General features: G+C 51.9%; 1 protein-coding gene across 5 annotated transcripts in view; it reads left to right on the plus strand.

Moving 5' to 3' along the window:
• The window catches only part of ZSWIM7 (zinc finger SWIM-type containing 7), a 32,177-nt gene that overhangs the window by 9,149 nt on the left and 6,538 nt on the right, over window positions 1–16,490 (plus strand). For all 5 annotated transcript variants that reach the window (XM_048518667.1, XM_048518669.1, XM_048518670.1 and 2 more), the window contains 2 exons: window positions 12,597–12,618; window positions 15,858–15,960. In XM_048518667.1, the coding sequence (XP_048374624.1) occupies window positions 12,597–12,618; window positions 15,858–15,960 (125 nt within the window). The remainder of the gene's footprint in view (window positions 1–12,596; window positions 12,619–15,857; window positions 15,961–16,490) is intronic.

Below are 16,490 nucleotides of genomic sequence, written 5' to 3' on the forward strand. Positions count from 1 at the left end.
GGTGGGGCTGAGAGAGTTGTGACTAGCCCAAGGTCACCCAGCAGGAATGTAGGAGTGCGGAAACACATCTAGTTCACCAGGTAGGCCTCTGCCACTCAGGTGGAGGAGTGGGGAATCAAACCCAATTCTCCAGATTAGAATCCACCTGCTCTCTACACCACGCTGACTCTGTATGAGCTTCCCGCCCTCCCCAGTCACTGTATGCCTCATTGACTCTCTCAGATCCAAGGTGTCTTTGCATAATCTAGCAATGGGTTTTAGAAAATCCTGATGTGCAGGAAAACCTGGGAATCCTGGCAGCTCCTGCCGCCCCATACATTGGAGGTGGGGCAGGGGGTCAGTTTGAAAACAGCTGATTTACTCAGCACAGTATGTTGAACTTCATCTTTGGAGAAATACCAGATGGGAGGATAACATTCAGGCCTCCAGCTGCTTTCAACCCTTCTCCTCCCCAGTTCTGGGTATGAGTTTCTGCAGGCCAGTTTTGAACAGTGGTGAGAGATGAGCGTTCTCCACAGCTGCAGAACTCTCTTGTGGCCGAGGCTCACCGTGGTGACTTCCCCAAGGAATGCTGGGAATTATAGGTTGGTGAGATTCTCACTTCAATGCCATTGGCTCCTCCTTGCAAAACTACAGTTCCCAGGTTTACTTGGAGGGGAGGGATAGAATGATTAGCAACCAATGTAACTAAATAATGTAAGTATGCTTCAGACTAGATGTGCACCCAAGTTTGTTTCTTGATCTTTCAAGTGGAAACCAGAAAGGCAGCTGCCCCATACAATTATAGCTACCTGGAGAGCCAGCGTGGTGGTTAAGAGCAGGTGGATTCTAAATTGGAGAACCGGGTTTGATTCCCCACTCCTCCACCTGGGTGGCAGAGGCTTATCTGGTGAACCAGATGTGTTTCCGCACTCCTACATTCCTGCCGGGTGACCTTGGGCTGGTCACAGTTCGCTCAGAACTCTCTCAGCCCCAGGTACCTCACAAGGTGTCTGTTGTGGAGAGAGGAAGGGAAAGGAGCTTGTAAACCACCTTGAGTCTCCTTACAGGAGAGAAAGGTGGGGTATAATCCAAACTCTTCCTCCTCCTCCTCCTCCTCCTCCTCCTCCTCCTCCTTCTTCTGTTGTGGGGGGTTTGCCAAGAACCTGTTATTGCCCATTTTTGGAATGTCCATGTGTGCTTGGACCTGAGCCCTCATCTTCAGCCTTCATCCCTCCTAAAGCAGTGGGGGCACTGTTTTACAACTATTCATTTTAATGTCTTCTGGGGTGTTGTGTGGTTTCCGGGCTGTATGGCCGTGTTCTAGCAGCATCTCTCCTGACGTTTCGCCTGCATCTATGGCTGGCATCTTCAGAGGATCAGCTGGGCAGCTGCCAGCTACAGATCCAGGCAAAACATCAGGAGAGAATGCTACCAGAACACGGCCGTGCAGCCCGGAAACCACACAACACCCCAGTGATTCCGGCCATGAAAGTTTTTGACAATACATCACAATGCCCTCTTTTTGGCCACTTCACCTCGCAGAATTCAGTGCTGGAGTAGTTGCCAGCGATAGCCACACTGAGACTCACGTTCCTTGTTCAGGCCTGCTCAAATGCTTTTTTCTTTGGAGACTCTTGCCAGTGGTGTCTGTCTTCCATTAGTCTTTTGAAGCTGGCAGTGAGATGTAGCCAGTGGAGAGAAATCTTTAAGGACCACCAACATGATTTCATGAAATAAAGTGACTAAAGTGCGAACTTTCACGAGTCCCAGCCTACTTCTCCTTTCGTCATCTTCCCTTCTCTTCATTTTCCATCTTCATCTTCTCACAATACTAGAACCAGGGGGCATCCATTGAAAATGCTGGGGGGAAGAATTTGGACTCATAAAAGGAAACACTTCTTCACGCAATGTGTGATTGGTGTTTGGAATATGCTGCCACAGGAGGTGGTGATGGCCACTAACCGGGATAGCTTGAAAAGGGGCTTGGACAGATTTATGGAGGAGAAGTCGATCTATGGCTACCAATCTTGATCCTCCTTGATCTCAGATTGCAAATGCCTTAGCAGACCAGGTGCTCGGGAGGAGCAGCAGGAGGAGGCCCTTGCTTTCACATCCTGCACGTGAGCTCCCAAAGGCACCTGGTGGGCCACTGTGAGAAGCAGAATGCTGGACTCGATGGACTCTGGTCTGATCCAGGAGGCTAGTTCTTATGTTCTTATGTTCTCATGTCTGAAGAAGTGAGGGCGACTCATTCATCTTTACGGTGTCGCTGGACTTCTGTTCTATTTTGCTACGGCAGATTGTCGTGGCTGCAGTCACGCAGAGGGAAAGGAAAGAATTCTGCTGCTGACCAGCAGAGAGCGCCATAGAGCTTGCTGGAAATTCTTAGCACAAGTGACCTTATAGACCTTTGAGGGCTCCTTGCCACTGACATGGAAAAACAATTGTCCTCTGCACCCTGGATTAGGGAGTTATTTAGCTAAGCCAGACAAAATGAATCCCATCGTACATATTTACGCTGTGTCTAATCCGCCCTAGTGTCAGCGGAACCAGAGTGTCCTATTAATAAAAGATGTTTTTGCTTAGACTGGACTGGTCCGGTGGAGCTGGGTCTTATTTCTGAGGCTGGCATTCTCTGGAGTCTTGGTGCCTTCAGTGACGCTGCTGATATGAAGGAATGTGTGAGCAGGCCTAGTGGCTGAACGAGCTGGGGTGTCTGTGGTCACCAGTTCAAATCTCACTGCAGCCACCAGTATATTAGGTGACCTAGGTATGTCTCTCTGCCTCACCCCTTCCCCTGCAACAGGAATAAAAAATACTGGCTTACCTTTCAGAGCTGTTGTACAGGCTGCCTCTTCCCTCCTGTCAATGAAAATCCAGTGAACAAGGCAGAGGTGGGATCCAGCAGGTTCTCACAGGTTCCCGAGAGTAGGTTACTAATTATTTGTGTGTGCCGAGAGGGGGTTACTAATTGGTGATTTTGCCACGTGGTTTTTGCCTTAGTTACGCCCCTCCACTCAGCAGTAGCCCACAGAACTTGAAGCAGTCTAGCAGGAGGTGCACCGGCGTGCATGGCAGCCTGCGCCTGCATACATTCGTTTCCCGCCCAAGGACCAGCGCAGCGGCTGCGTCCTTGCCACAGCCCCGCCCAGGAATGCCCCACCCCATCATGCCCCGCCCAGCCCCATTGGCGATATGCCACAGGTTGAATCCCACCACCATGGGAACCTGTTACTAGAATTTTTGGATCCCACCACTGGAACAAGGGTTTCACCTTAGCCTTCTGGCAGACCCACTAAAGTATTTTCATTCTCGGGGCTCCAACTTTCCGGATCACTTACCAGAGGAAGTTCTCTTGCAGATGTTTTGCATAGGCCGAAAAATCTTTGTATTCCTTTTTTTACTCTGTGACCCTGGGTGTGTTTGCCATTTGGATTTTAGTTCTGCTCATTCTTACCATTATCAATTGTTTTAATCTCTGCCTTGATCTGAGAGGCAATATATAGATGCTTGAAGTAATGAATAAAATACCTGGGAACTTCACATAAAGCATTTAGAGTACTTGATAATTTTCTCTCAAGTTATTTGCCCTAGAAAAAGTGGTGGCGAACCTATGGCACGCGTGCCAGAGGTGGCACTCAGAGTCTTCTTTGTGGGCACGTGTGCCGTCGCCCCAGTTTGGGCACTCGGCAGTGGCATAGCGCCAAGGGGGAAAAAGGTGCGCAACGCACTGGACGCGCACCCCTGCGGGGACATGGTGAGGGCATTCTGGGGACACGGTGGGGGTGTTTCGGGTTGTTCCGGGGGTGTTCCAGGGCAGGGCGGGAGCATGGCAGGGGTGCAGGGCACACGTGTGCTCTGTGCGCAGTTTCACCTCTCTCCAGCCCTAGCACACGGTCTCTAAGGGGTTCGCCATCACTGCCCTAGACTCTGAGGTGGGATCCAGCAGGTCCTCACAGGTTCCAGAGAGTAGGTTACTAATGATTTGTGTGTGCTGAGAGGTGGTTACTAATTGGTGATTTTGCCACGTGATTTTTGCCTTAGTTACGCCCCTCCTCTCGGCAGTAGCGCGCAGAACTTGAAGCAGTCTAGCAGGAGGTGCACTGGCGTGCGTGGCAGCCTGCGCCTGTGTGCATTCATTTCCCACCCAAGGACCGGTACTTGGCTGGCTGCGTCGCTGCCACCAGCCAGCCCAGGGAGATGCACCGCCCCCGGAATGCCCAGCCATGCCCCCGTCGTGCCCTGCCCGGCCCCATTGGCGTTACGCCACAGTTTAAATCCCACCACCATGGGAACCTGTTACTAAAAATTTTGGATCCCATCACTGCCTAGACTGCCATACTGTTGAAAGCCTGGATTGGTGGGAAAAATCAGATCTTTCCACCCACATGACTGCCGTTTTCTGTAACCCTGCTCCACTGCAGCCATTTCCTTCCCCATTCACCAGAGTTTTTTAAAAAGCACTGGAATATTGTTTCAACAATATACCATTGCAACAAGGGGCGTAACAGGTTCTGTGAGTTTCCAGCATTCACTTTAAGAAAAAAGTAAATCTGTAGTCCTTTCCTTTGCAGAGATATAAAGGGAAAGGCATATCTGAAAATTCACAGACCCTGATACACCTATTGTTAAATGGGCATATCAATATGATAATATTCTAAGACCAATTATTTTTGCTTGCAAGGGCCCCCCTGGCCCAGGGCAGGGGGGATAGCCACTATTGGGGTACCGGGGCAGGGAACGTAGAGGGAAACCTGCTAAGGGGAAGCCCAATTGTCACTGCCTTTTATCTGCAAGCGCACCTTTCTGCAGGAAACCCCTTCCTATGTGGAAACCACCTCAAAGAACTAAGGCAAAGAACTGCAGGCACACCTTTCTTTGGGAAACCCCTTTTTATGTGGAAACCACCTCAAAAAACTAAGGCTCAGAGAGCAAACTATTATAGCAGGAATATTTTTAATGCGCAATAAACTGCTGTGAATGCTGTTCTGGGACACAGTAGACTAACTGAATCCTTTTGGTCTTATTGCTGCCTTCCATGATCCAAGTCCCTGTAGGTGGGAACGCTCAGAGTTACAAACCGTAAGCATCTGCGGCTGTCAGTCAGTGTACTGACCACCTGTTTTGTACTAGCTTGAGGGAGAAATCCTAACCAGTCAGAATCTGTCTTAAGTCTATGCAATAGGGCTTCATCCCAGGAAAGATTTCTTCGCATGGCCCTGAAAATGTAGTAAAACCAGTGGTGGGATGTAGTAGTGCACTGCTGACCCAGCAGCACCGTGGTAGAACGTTGGGGGCCATAGCTTGGACCCTCACGACCTTCTGAGTGCATACCAGCACCCCCACTCCTCATCCCCCTATGAGTCACGGGTCATGAACTATCTGGCTCAGTCACCGGGCGCAGGGACAATGGTCTTGCCCCCCAGGTGAGGATTAGGCTCAGACGCTTACGCTCCTCTCCGCACGTAGCCAGGTGAGATCATGCATCACATGATGATCTCCCGACCTCCGCCCTCCCGCTCTCCCGGAACTCCCCGGTCCTCCCCTCCCTACTGCGCCCCGATAGAATGAAAAACAATAAAGGGGCTGCCAGGAACCAGCCTTGGCGGGAGACTTCGCTAGGAACCACTTGTTGGACCTCCGGAGGGCTCCCGCTGCTGGCGATCTCCGCCAGAATGTTTATCTCCCAGCGTCGTTCATTTCGTTCTTACGCTGACCACGTGCCAAGATTGCGACTACAAACTGGTGCAGAAACCGGGGAATCCTCGAACCTCACCCTGCTCACGTGTCGCCTGGGAAAGGGCTGCGATACCGAAGTCCATGCTGGATCGGCGCATCCAGGGACCACCCGTTTCGGTATACGCCCTGTCCCTCTGAATCAGGCGGCATCAGAGACCGCAGCGTCCTAGGACACTCGTCTCGTCGGCCGGAACACCCGGTGAGTATGGGAGCTTGCAAAAGCAGGGCTTATGACAAACGTTGACGAAAGCTGAAAGCGTTAGCGAAATGCGGCAGGGAGTCCCCTACGTAAAGAGAGGGAGCTGCGCCAAATTGGTTGAGGAGATTGAAGCTCAGTGTCCATGAGGTACCCAGAGGGGGGGACGTGAATCTGGGACTGGAAAACATCGAGGGCCTCTTACGCTGGGAGCCTCAGCGGCGCCCGATGTCACACTGCTACTGGCCCGATGGGGAGACAATGTTATATAGCATCATCCAGCCTGCGGACCCTGTGAAACCACTTGCTGTAGGCAGCCCCCCTCGCCTTTCGATCTTTCACCTTCAAGTTTCCAACCCGGGAATTTTCTCCTATCCACTAAGGGTGGACGCCTGTCCCTCCTTCTGCCCTTGCTCCTCTGCCCATTTCCAAACTCTCCAGCGGCTCCAGCCGCCCCCTCCCCAACTGCTCAGCCTTCGATTTTCCGAAGCCACCGCACCTCCGTCCAGCGCATACGTAATGGCGCGGGTTTCAAAACTCTTTCATAGAGCGTATTAGCCCACGATCTGCAGAAGAAAGAAACCCTGGCCGGAGAGAGCGATGCCGATATTCTTGCATTTATTGCCCGTCCATTTCCACAGATACCGGGGGGGGGAGGGTGAAGCGTCATTCGACAGTTATGTGCCGAGGTACCAGCTTCCCCTCTAAGCTACAAACATCACTCCACTGAGCTCCATAAGCGATGCGAGACGTAGGAATCACTAGCCCCTACATTGGAGAGGGCATGCTGGAGGCAATCGCGAGGAATCACCTAATGGTTCGGGACTGACTGGAAAACCACCTTTCAGCATGCTCCTGAGCCCTGCACAATTTGTGATCCTGGGAAAGCGAGTTCGCCAGCAATGCATCAGCAGGGGAGCCGCCTCCGGCGGCGCCTACACAGCCGCTCAGCTTTCACGGTTTTCGATGCTTTCGCCAGCCCCAACGATCAGATGGGTGTCCCTGCCTAAGGGCACCGCTACCACGGTGCAGCCTCTGAGTGCGCCTATAAGGCATTTATCAAAGTCCCCAATGCCGGCCAGCCAACCCAGAGTTTTTCCACCATCCGGCAAAAACCCCACAGGAGCCCTATGCCGAGGTTTGTGAACAGGCTCCAGGAAGCTCAAAGAGGCAGGTATGAATAAGCGAAGAAGAGCCCAAAGCGAGCTCCTCATAAGCCCACCATAAAGAGAACGCCTCCACGAGGTGCCGCAGAGCAATCACGGGCCTGGGCAAAGATCCCTGAACTGGCCGACATGCTTAAGGACTTGCCAGGACAGCCGGATCCTCAAGCCCACCAAGCCCCAGCCTCCCTACGCGCCGCCCAGCACTCTCTCCACCGGCGGGGCTGGACCTCAGGATGACTGCTTTAACTGCACGGCAGACCAGGACACTTCCGAGAAGGGGAGTGTAGGCAGCCCGGTGGGGGGGGCCTACAACCCCGATGGAGGAGGGTCCTCCCCCAGGAGGAGAAGGCCACCCAAAACCCGGTGCCCACACGATGCCAGAAAGGCTTCCCACTGGAGAAATGACTGCCCGTCCGGGAAACTCCCAGCAGGCGTCTCCCCAACCCAGGACCAAGGAGGAGAATACTAGAACAGACCCAAACGCACCAAGAGCCCCTGCCAAAGCCACCCCCCTCTCATGGCATCTCGCTGCGCATGCACCCAGCCCATCTCCTTTACCAAAGTTCCCCCACGAGGTTCTTGTCGCCCCAACCCAGTATGGCGAGCCCATCCCTACCCGGGACTATTGGGCTAGATGCTGCCAAAGGCCTCTGCCGGCTGAACAAGGACTGTTCATTCGTCCCCGGAGTGATCGACTCCACGCACCAAGGACCCGGCATCCACCTCAAGTCTGGACAAACATCCCTGGAGTTGCCTGCCGGAGCCAGCTCGCGCTCAGTTGATTCTCTTGCCCCATGCGTTGCCCGCTGCCGACCCAATAAAGGGCTACAAACCCCAGCAGCCAACATGGCTGCCAGACCTACACCACCGTCGCAGCGGTGGAGACGCTTCTCGGGAGCTCCCGCCCATACCTGGAGCTTCGCCATAGAAGGATGTATGTTCAAGGGCCTGGTGGACACCCGCGCTGATGTTACGATCATCAGAGCAGCCGAGTGAAAGCCCGACCAGTGGCCGACCGAGGCTTACCCGCACATCACAGGGGTGGGGGGGAGACAAACCCTTGAGGCGAAGCGTCCGCCCGCTCACGGTCAACAGCCCAGGACTTCACGAGCGGCGAAGCTCTGGTCCGCCCCATCGTTTTAGACATCCATGTCAACCTCTGGGGAAGGGACCTCATGAGTCAGGTCAAAATGACCTTGGTCTGGGATGGATAAAGCCGCCACAGATCATTGATCCCAATCGTGCCTTCTGAAAATTACTTTCCTAATTTCCGTAAGGAAACTGTTTCCCCTCTCCCCTCCTCTTCTCCTTCTGTTTTTTTCGACCAGTAGAGGCGGGAGAACCAATTAACTGACTGGCCCTCCCTGGATTAAAATCTGGGCCGATCCCACAATCCACCGCCAGCACTGCCAGGACAGGCCCCAGGTTAAAAAGGGGCTGCCACCATTATGCCCCTAATACTGTCCAAATCTATTTGGGTTATGAAGCTTGCCTGGCGCCCTGGCAGCTTTATCAATTACGCGTTAAAAGGCCAGACACTTAGCCGAAACCGCAACCTTATGGGAAGGCGGTCACCGGTGACGGCAATTCCCCAAGATAATTCGATCCGCAAATTTTAGCACCATCCAGCTTCCTGCGTTACCCGCCAAGGTCCGCGGTAAGTTACAACCCAAAAGAAGCCTACGCCTTTTTTTTTTGTTTGCGTGCGAGGAATCTGCCTCTAATTGTATGATTGCGTCAGTCTCCGGTTGCACCCATCCCCCGAAACTTGAGGCGCAACGTTCCAAAAGCGCCTTTTGCGTTGCTGATTAAGCATGCATACCCACAATCCCCCCAGGACCCGCCTGTACACTCACCAGAGGCTCGGACCCACCAGCCCTTGGCGCGCCCTGATGACGCTCTGAAGCCAATTCCCACCGGGGTCAGCCTGCCTCCTGCCACCCTGTCAAACGGGTGAAGAAAGAGGAGTAGGCATTTAGTGGGATTGCATTAAAAGCAACCTTCACGGGCTGCAAAACAAAGCCTTCTTATTTTAAACTCTAAACCCCAACTCGAAACAAAAACCCGATCCTGATCTCCCGCCATCCGCTCTAGAACTGGGCCTGGCGGGACCCGGCCCCCTCCGCAGCCTGGGGAAAGGGGGTGTGTTTCAGTCCTTCTTCCTACGGGTCCCTGTGGACTCCGATTACGCCATGACAGGCCAACCCATGGAATGGCGCCAGGAAGAAACCAACCCCATCCCGGAGGTTGAACCACATCTCTCTAAAGGGATCCCGCCCAGCCGGTCTCAACAGGAATTTGCCGTCGCCATAGCCCATAGAACCCGAACCTGACCTGGGGAGGCGTCAAGGCGACCACCAGCCAAACCCTAGAGCTGCTGCGTAAATACAGACCACCGCGAGACACCCGAGAACCTCTGTGCCGCTCTCTTTGCGATCATCACCCGCCAACTCGGCGGCCACCATCCTTTGCCTGCTCTGCTGCCTCCTCCCGATGGCGATCGGCCAACCCCTGACGAGCTTTCACCAGACCAACATCTGGGAGCAGTTTGCTGCCGCTGCCAACGTCTCATCTTTCTGCCTGGGCCAGTACCTAGGAGTCGGGAGCCTGCTAAGCTCCTGCCTGCTCCACGTCTGCAATGCGCCCGGAGACTTCCTAGCGAGGTCTGGGCTATGCCCCGTCAGGGATGCCTCATCCATAAGGTACTATATGAGCTTGGGCTGGGGACCCGTCGTCCAAACCCTCCCGGCTGGCGCTCTCTCCCTTGTCACCAAGACTGCAGCCATTTAACCACGCAGATCCAACACCTGCGCCCGCGTCACGGTATGAGCCAAGCGAAGGAACCGACCCGGGCCCATTCATCGGCTTCGGCCAGTTGGAACTGCACACACATGGAGGGACATTTCCCCCATGTTCGGAAACATCCTGCTCCCCAGGGGCTGGTTCTGGACCTCTCACGGGGAGAGAACGTTGAATTACATTCCCGCCCGACTCTCTGCCGGAATAACTTTGTTGCCTCAGTGCGGCCTCACCATCGTCCACCACCCCAGGCTCCACCCGGGGGAGCCTGGGCCGCCCGCCCGCCGCCCGGCTCAGCTCTGCCTTTCGACCCCTCCTGGTCGGAGCGGCGCAGTCGCCACCTCTCTGAAGCGGAGTTGATCTCCCTCGCATAGCTTCCCTAGTGGGAGTCCCCGGACCAGCTTCTTACAATCACTAAGACTATTGGCCGGCTGGCCTGTACCCTTCTGAGATCCATCAACTCTACCTCCATTGCTCTGGATGCTCTGGCCTCCGAGCAGCAGGAACTGCGATCCAGCGACCCTAGACAATCGTGCAGCTATTGATTACTTATTGCTATTACATCACCAAGGTTGTGAGAATGTACATAATATGTGTTGTTTTAATCTTTCTGATAATTCCCAATTGATTCACATGAAAGATGCATTGAGTTGCAAGAAGTTGTATCTAATCTGAAATATGATGTTTTGCCCCATTGGTGGTCAGCCCTCTGGAGCTGGCTGCCGGGAGGATAGTTGAGTGCTGTTGTGCAGCTCTGCATTGGTTTAGTTGTGTGCCTCGTTATCGGATCTTGTTTTAGATTTCAATGTGTGTCTAATATTGCCCGCCATAGCGTGTGTAAGAAGCCCCTCGAATTTCCCTTACCCATGAACCAAGTTCTAATGTTACTGGCTTAGCTTGGTCAACCCGGCCAGGCAGCGGACGGAGGAGACAAGCGTCCCTTTAAATCACCCCTTAGCATTTCGATTCCCACTTCTAAAATGTAAAAAAGGAGGAGATCTTAGTAGTGCACTGCTGACCCAGCAACACCGTGGTAGAACGTTGGGGCGTAGCGGACCCTCACGGTGACCTTCTGGTGCGCACCACACACCCCACTCCTCATCCCCCTATGAGTCACGGATTCATGAACTATCATGGCTCAGTCACGGAGAGCGCCAGGGGACCAATGGTCTTGCTAGCAGGTGAGGTGGAAGCTCAGGCAGCTTACGCTCCTCTCCGCCGCGTATGGTGAGATCATGCATCACATGATGATCTCCCGACCTCCCGCCTCCCGCTCTCCCGGAACTCCCCCCGGTCCTCCCTCCTACACGCCCCCGATAGAATAACAATAAAAGGTGCCAGGAACCAGCACGCGGGAGACTCGCTAGGAACACGGACCTCCGGGCTCCCGCTGCTGGCGATCTCCACCAGATGTTATCTCCGCGTCTCGTCTCGTTCTTACGCTGACCACGTGGGTCGACTACAGTGGGATCCAAAAATTTTAGTAACAGGATCCCAAGGTGGTGGGTTTCAAACTGTGGCGTTGCACCAATGGGGATGGGCGGGGCAGAAAGAGGGCGTGTCCGGGCATTCCCAGGGCGGGGCTGTGGCAAGGATGCAGCCGCTGCGCCGGTCCTTGGGCGGGAAACGAATGCACGCAGGCGCAGGCTGCCACGCACGCCGGTGCACCTCCTGCTAGACTGCTTCAAGTTCTGCGCGCTACTGCTGAGAGGAGGGGCGTAACTAAGGCAAAAATCATGTGGCAAAATATCCCACCTCTGACTAAAACCTCCACTTTATAGCTTCCCGGAGACATCACAAGAGTATGTGGAGATGAAAGAAACTGTTCGTAAAATCTGAGACTCGTTGTTGCATCCCTTGTTACTGCAAAACATTAGAGATTCCAGAACAGGCCCCAAATGAACACTTTCCTGTGATTACCCTCACTCATTAATTAGAGGTTTGTCTGGGGACCCATTCTGAAGTTTGTGGACTTCCACAAAGGCCAGCTTTCTTCCCAGAGGGGAAAAGACAAGTTTCTAGACCTTGCTGCTTCATTTCTTTACAGCAGCCATTAACACATAGGTGTCAAACTCGCGGCCCTCCAGATGTTACGGACTACAGTTCCCATCATCCCCTGCCAATGAGTTTGACACCTGTGCATAATGGCCAGCATTCAGTGGGCACAGCCCTGGGAACTCCTGCATCATTCAGACTGCAGTACTAAAACCTTTCCTGACAGTAGGCCCCAGTGAATAACCTGGGACGTTTCTGAATAGACAAGTGATTCTGAGCAGTTCCGCTGAGGATTGCTAAGCAGCCAGTGCAAGAATCCAGTACTGATCTTAAAGCATGGGGACTTGTTGTTGTGTGTTTTCCAGGCTGTGTGGCCGTGGTCTGGTAGATCTCGTTCCTAACATTTCGCCCGCATCTGTGGCTGGCATCTTCAGATACACCTCTGAAGATTCCGGCCACAGTTGGATCTGGCCCTGAAAGCCTTCAACATGGTGACTTGGATCAGTACAGACTTGAAGAGCATTGTGGGTAAGGCAGAAAACACCATGCCAGCTCTCTCCCTCCAGATTATTGCTGCCCTCACTAAGCACTGTATCTGCTCCAGCTTTTCAAAGTCCTCCCATTTCTTCTGCATTGCCCCTCTTGGGGGTCCTGGGTGTGATGCACGTAGGCCTTAAACCTGAGCCCAAAGAGTAACGTTTTTCCTTTTTCCTTTGCAGTCCCTGACGATCTCCTCTCCGCGTGAGTACCTGCTTTGTCACTCTTTGCCACTGAACGTTTGTGGAGAGCTTGTTCTGAGCATTTTGTTTGCATTTCTCTCAGCCATCCTTGTAACCAATTGAATTTGTGGCAGCAGAAGCATTTTTGTCCAACTGAACTGGAGGAGACACCTCATTCTTCTGTCCCTAAAAGTTTGCCAATGGAATTTGTAATGATAGAAATGCCCTCCCAGAGGAGCCCTGCTGTGTCTCTCCATGAGTCTGTATTTTGAGTGTGTTTCCTGATTGGCCATGAGGGCTTGCCTTGAATTGGTTGCTACTCAAGGCACTTTCTTCTTCACCTTTGCCATCTTCTTCACCTTTTCCTCCTCCTCCTCCTTTGCCTTCTTTGCCTTCTTGGCTGCTACGCTCTCAGCTAGACCCTAAGTTCCATTTTCCAACTGACATGACTGCCACTTAGTCAGTCATCTGTCAGTTCTTTTGGGCCTCCGCAGCTTGAAATCTTGTTCTTTTCGGCAGCAGTGGCTGCAGCAGAGATACCCGATTGAGCAGAGCCTGGGGTCTGACATTTGTGGGGCAGAAGACGCTTGCACCTAGTGGCACTGCTCCCTTCTGCCTCCACAGCAAACTGAAGCCAAAGATTGCAGACGACACTTGATCTTAGCCAAAAGGCTGAGAAGCTTGCCCCTAGCCATTGGGCTGTTCTGCATACCTCTGTTGGTAAGCAGTACCCCGAGGTTTTGTTGCAGGGGCAAGATCCTTTACACCGTGCTGCTCCTTTTTTATTAATGGTTTGGCCGGGCTGCATCAGTATCTTTCTCTTTTTAAAAAAACCAAACCCCCAAACAAGCTTATTACTAATCCTCGTGGATTTTTCTAAAGCATCTCCTGGGAATAGATGGGTGGATTTTTCTTAAAAGTCTCAGAAAGGAGAGCCGAGTCCAGGAGAAGTGAAGCTAAGGTTGGCTGGAGGGGATTTACCCAGGGCTTGGATTCTCCATGAGAAAACGCACAGAAAGGCACGTGTGGGCCCTCTGCATGCTTTTTTCCCCTCTGGTTCGTCATTGCCTTTGGATAACAAGGAGGCAGTTGACTCAGAGTATGGACTCCGGCACGTCCTCGGCTTGCCGTTCCTTCCGATTCCTTTCCCACGTCTCTCCTCTGGATTTTCCTCCCGGCAGCTGGTCCCTTTTGACTTGGCATTGGACTTCCTGTCTTGGTGCAGAGACAAAAAAGCCCTTTAAAAGTGAAATGAAAGAGCGGGGAAAATCCTGTCCCAAATGTGGAAACCAAGTTGACTTGGGGGCCTTCTGACCTCCTTGAGCACATCTCTGTCCGAGTCTGGATCCGACGGCGAAGGAGCTCTTTCCAGGTGGCTGTCCTTTGGGAGCTGCACAAAAGTTTCTTTTGCTTTTCTGCCTCTCCGATTCTCAGCTGTTCGAGATAAGCACATCTGCCGGGGCCGTCAGTGGCGATGACACAAAGATTAGGGTCAGCGTCACTGTATAAGAATGAAAATCCCTGGAGTTCTGGATTCTTGGGTAGAATTAGAGCTCCTCTTCCCAGAATAGAAATATATCCTTCTGGTGCTGTTTTTAAAGCAGCCCTTTCGCCTTTTGGGGTTTAGCATTTGTCATTGCCTACCAACATGGCTTACTGCGCGCTGCTCACCAAACAGGTCTCTCGGTCTCAAAATCCTCACTGAACCACTTGGATGTATTAGTATAAAATAGCTGCCAAGTTTATGATTCTATCAGGTTATCCTCTGCTAATTGTACAAAGGACACAGAGGCGGTAACCATGTCCTCTGCAGGCAGCAACTTAGCAGATCACTCGCCCTGTTGACAGAGAGGCTGTTCTCCTGTGAAATCATGAAGCATTTTTCACACAAGTTCGCAGCTAAGAAAAGCTGTTCCTAGTCTTCCAACCTGTGCACAGCTAGCATGGTAAAAAGAGAAAAAATGATCAACTTTCCCAATGTGTCTCTGCTTGGCTGTCTGGAAGAGATCTTAACACTGCCTTGGCTCTGATTCTCTCACATCGAAAATGCTGCTATTTTGACTGCCATTCCTGGTTTTGTTAACTTTGCCCATCAACTTACTCTTAAAGGCACACAGTCGCAAGATTGCTGGCTTTGTCAAAGCCCTTTATATTGCTGTTATATAGATATTGTAGCCTCTTTCCAATAATTCCCCCCCCCTGCAAAAAAATGAAAGAGGCAAAGCTGTTCCCTGGACTATATGCTGCTGAAGAAAGGGACCATGTCCCAGAATTGTTATTCTCTCTCTCCTCAGCTCCCACACCCACATCCACACACTCTTCCACTGCTGCTGCTGCTGCAGCAGGAGGGAAGAGAGGCTTGTTATTTTGATATCCCTTGTTATTTTGATTTTTCTGTATTAGATCAATCATTATTTCAATATGGTACAAATGCTTGAAGTTGAAATAAAGTTTTTAAAAGCCCTCCTGAGTGCATGGGCACATTGGATATGTATGGGCACATTGGGCGTATGGCAGGATCAAGCACTCTCGGTTATTATTGTATTGCAGTAGTGATATGAAAATGTAAAGGGTGTGCTTTGGCTAAGCCCATGTGGTTAAGCTTCTTCCTTTTTAAAATTTCCCCTTGGTGGCTACAGAAAAATGCTTCCTCTTGTGGCGGAGATATGGCTGTCCACTGGCTACCACAAGAGGGGGTCGGGGGCAGTAAACAGGCAGCAGAAAAGCGATCTGGCAGGATAAAGAGGAAGCAGGAAGGAGCTGGCAATATGGAAGTGTGGATGAGGGGGAAGGCATGGACAGCGTGCAAGGCAGTGGGAGGGGAGAAGCTAGGTAGACTAGTAGTGGACTATAGATGGAGGGAAACAGTGGTGGGACTCAAATAATTTAACAGCCGGTTCCGGTGGTGGGATTCAAATAATTTAACAACTGGTTGTTTACAAGCACCATTTAAACAACCGGTTCTGCCGAAGTGGTGCGAACCAGCTGAATCCCACCACTGGAGAGAAGATGACCGGGCAAAGCTGTGTTCCCTGGCAAATCTGCCCCACTCTGGCAGCAAAGGAAACTAAAGTCACACTAGAAGTGGTGTCCCTTGCCACGGAGAGAATGGAAAATGAAAGCGATGCTTGGGGAAACATGTTCGTATAATAAAGTCTTGCCTAGACGAACGTTCTCCCCTAAATCGTGGTAGACACCTTGTGCATAATCAGCCTCAAACAGCATTTTGCACACCTAACCCGGCGACTTCGTTCTTTCTAGGCTTAAATTCATTTTTGGGGCTTCTGCCATCCCTGCTTTGGACTTGGTCGATCGCCAGTCAGTCACACGGATTGTGTCTCCTAGCGGAAGGACTGTGTATCAGGTACAATCCTGTATTATTTGCAGGGCTGCCATGTGCCTCCCCAGGCCCACAAGCAAGAGTTTTTTTCCTGCCTCACATATTACTGCATTCCTGCCTTGCTGTTTTATTTTACTGTTGTTTTTAAAACTGCTGCGCTACTGGTATGAACTAGCTTGAAAGTTTTTCTTAAAGGAGAGCTGTAGATAAAATATGGCCTTTTCGTTATCTTTTTAGATAAGCATTTTCTGCGATGATTGAGCTGAACAGAACTTGGCCATTTGAGATTCTTTTGGGTTGGTACTTGTTGTCTTGCGTTTCTGATAGTTGAGTGCTTTCCTGTGTATGTTAGCCACGGGGAAATAAGTAGAAATGGAATTGGCTCAGAACGTTCCGTCGCAAATGGCCATGCTTTTGCACTCTTCTCAAAGGGTCAGCAGCAGCAGCGAGACAAACTTTTCATGACCCTCCCCTGTGCTCAGGCTGGCAGAGATGGCTGCCTCGCCATGGAGCGTCACTCATCCCAGCCGGATTTAAATGTCTCCATGTCGACT

The sequence above is a fragment of the Sphaerodactylus townsendi genome, linkage group LG16 (assembly GCF_021028975.2).
Source record: "Sphaerodactylus townsendi isolate TG3544 linkage group LG16, MPM_Stown_v2.3, whole genome shotgun sequence".
In the NCBI taxonomy this organism is placed as follows: domain Eukaryota; kingdom Metazoa; phylum Chordata; class Lepidosauria; order Squamata; family Sphaerodactylidae; genus Sphaerodactylus; species Sphaerodactylus townsendi.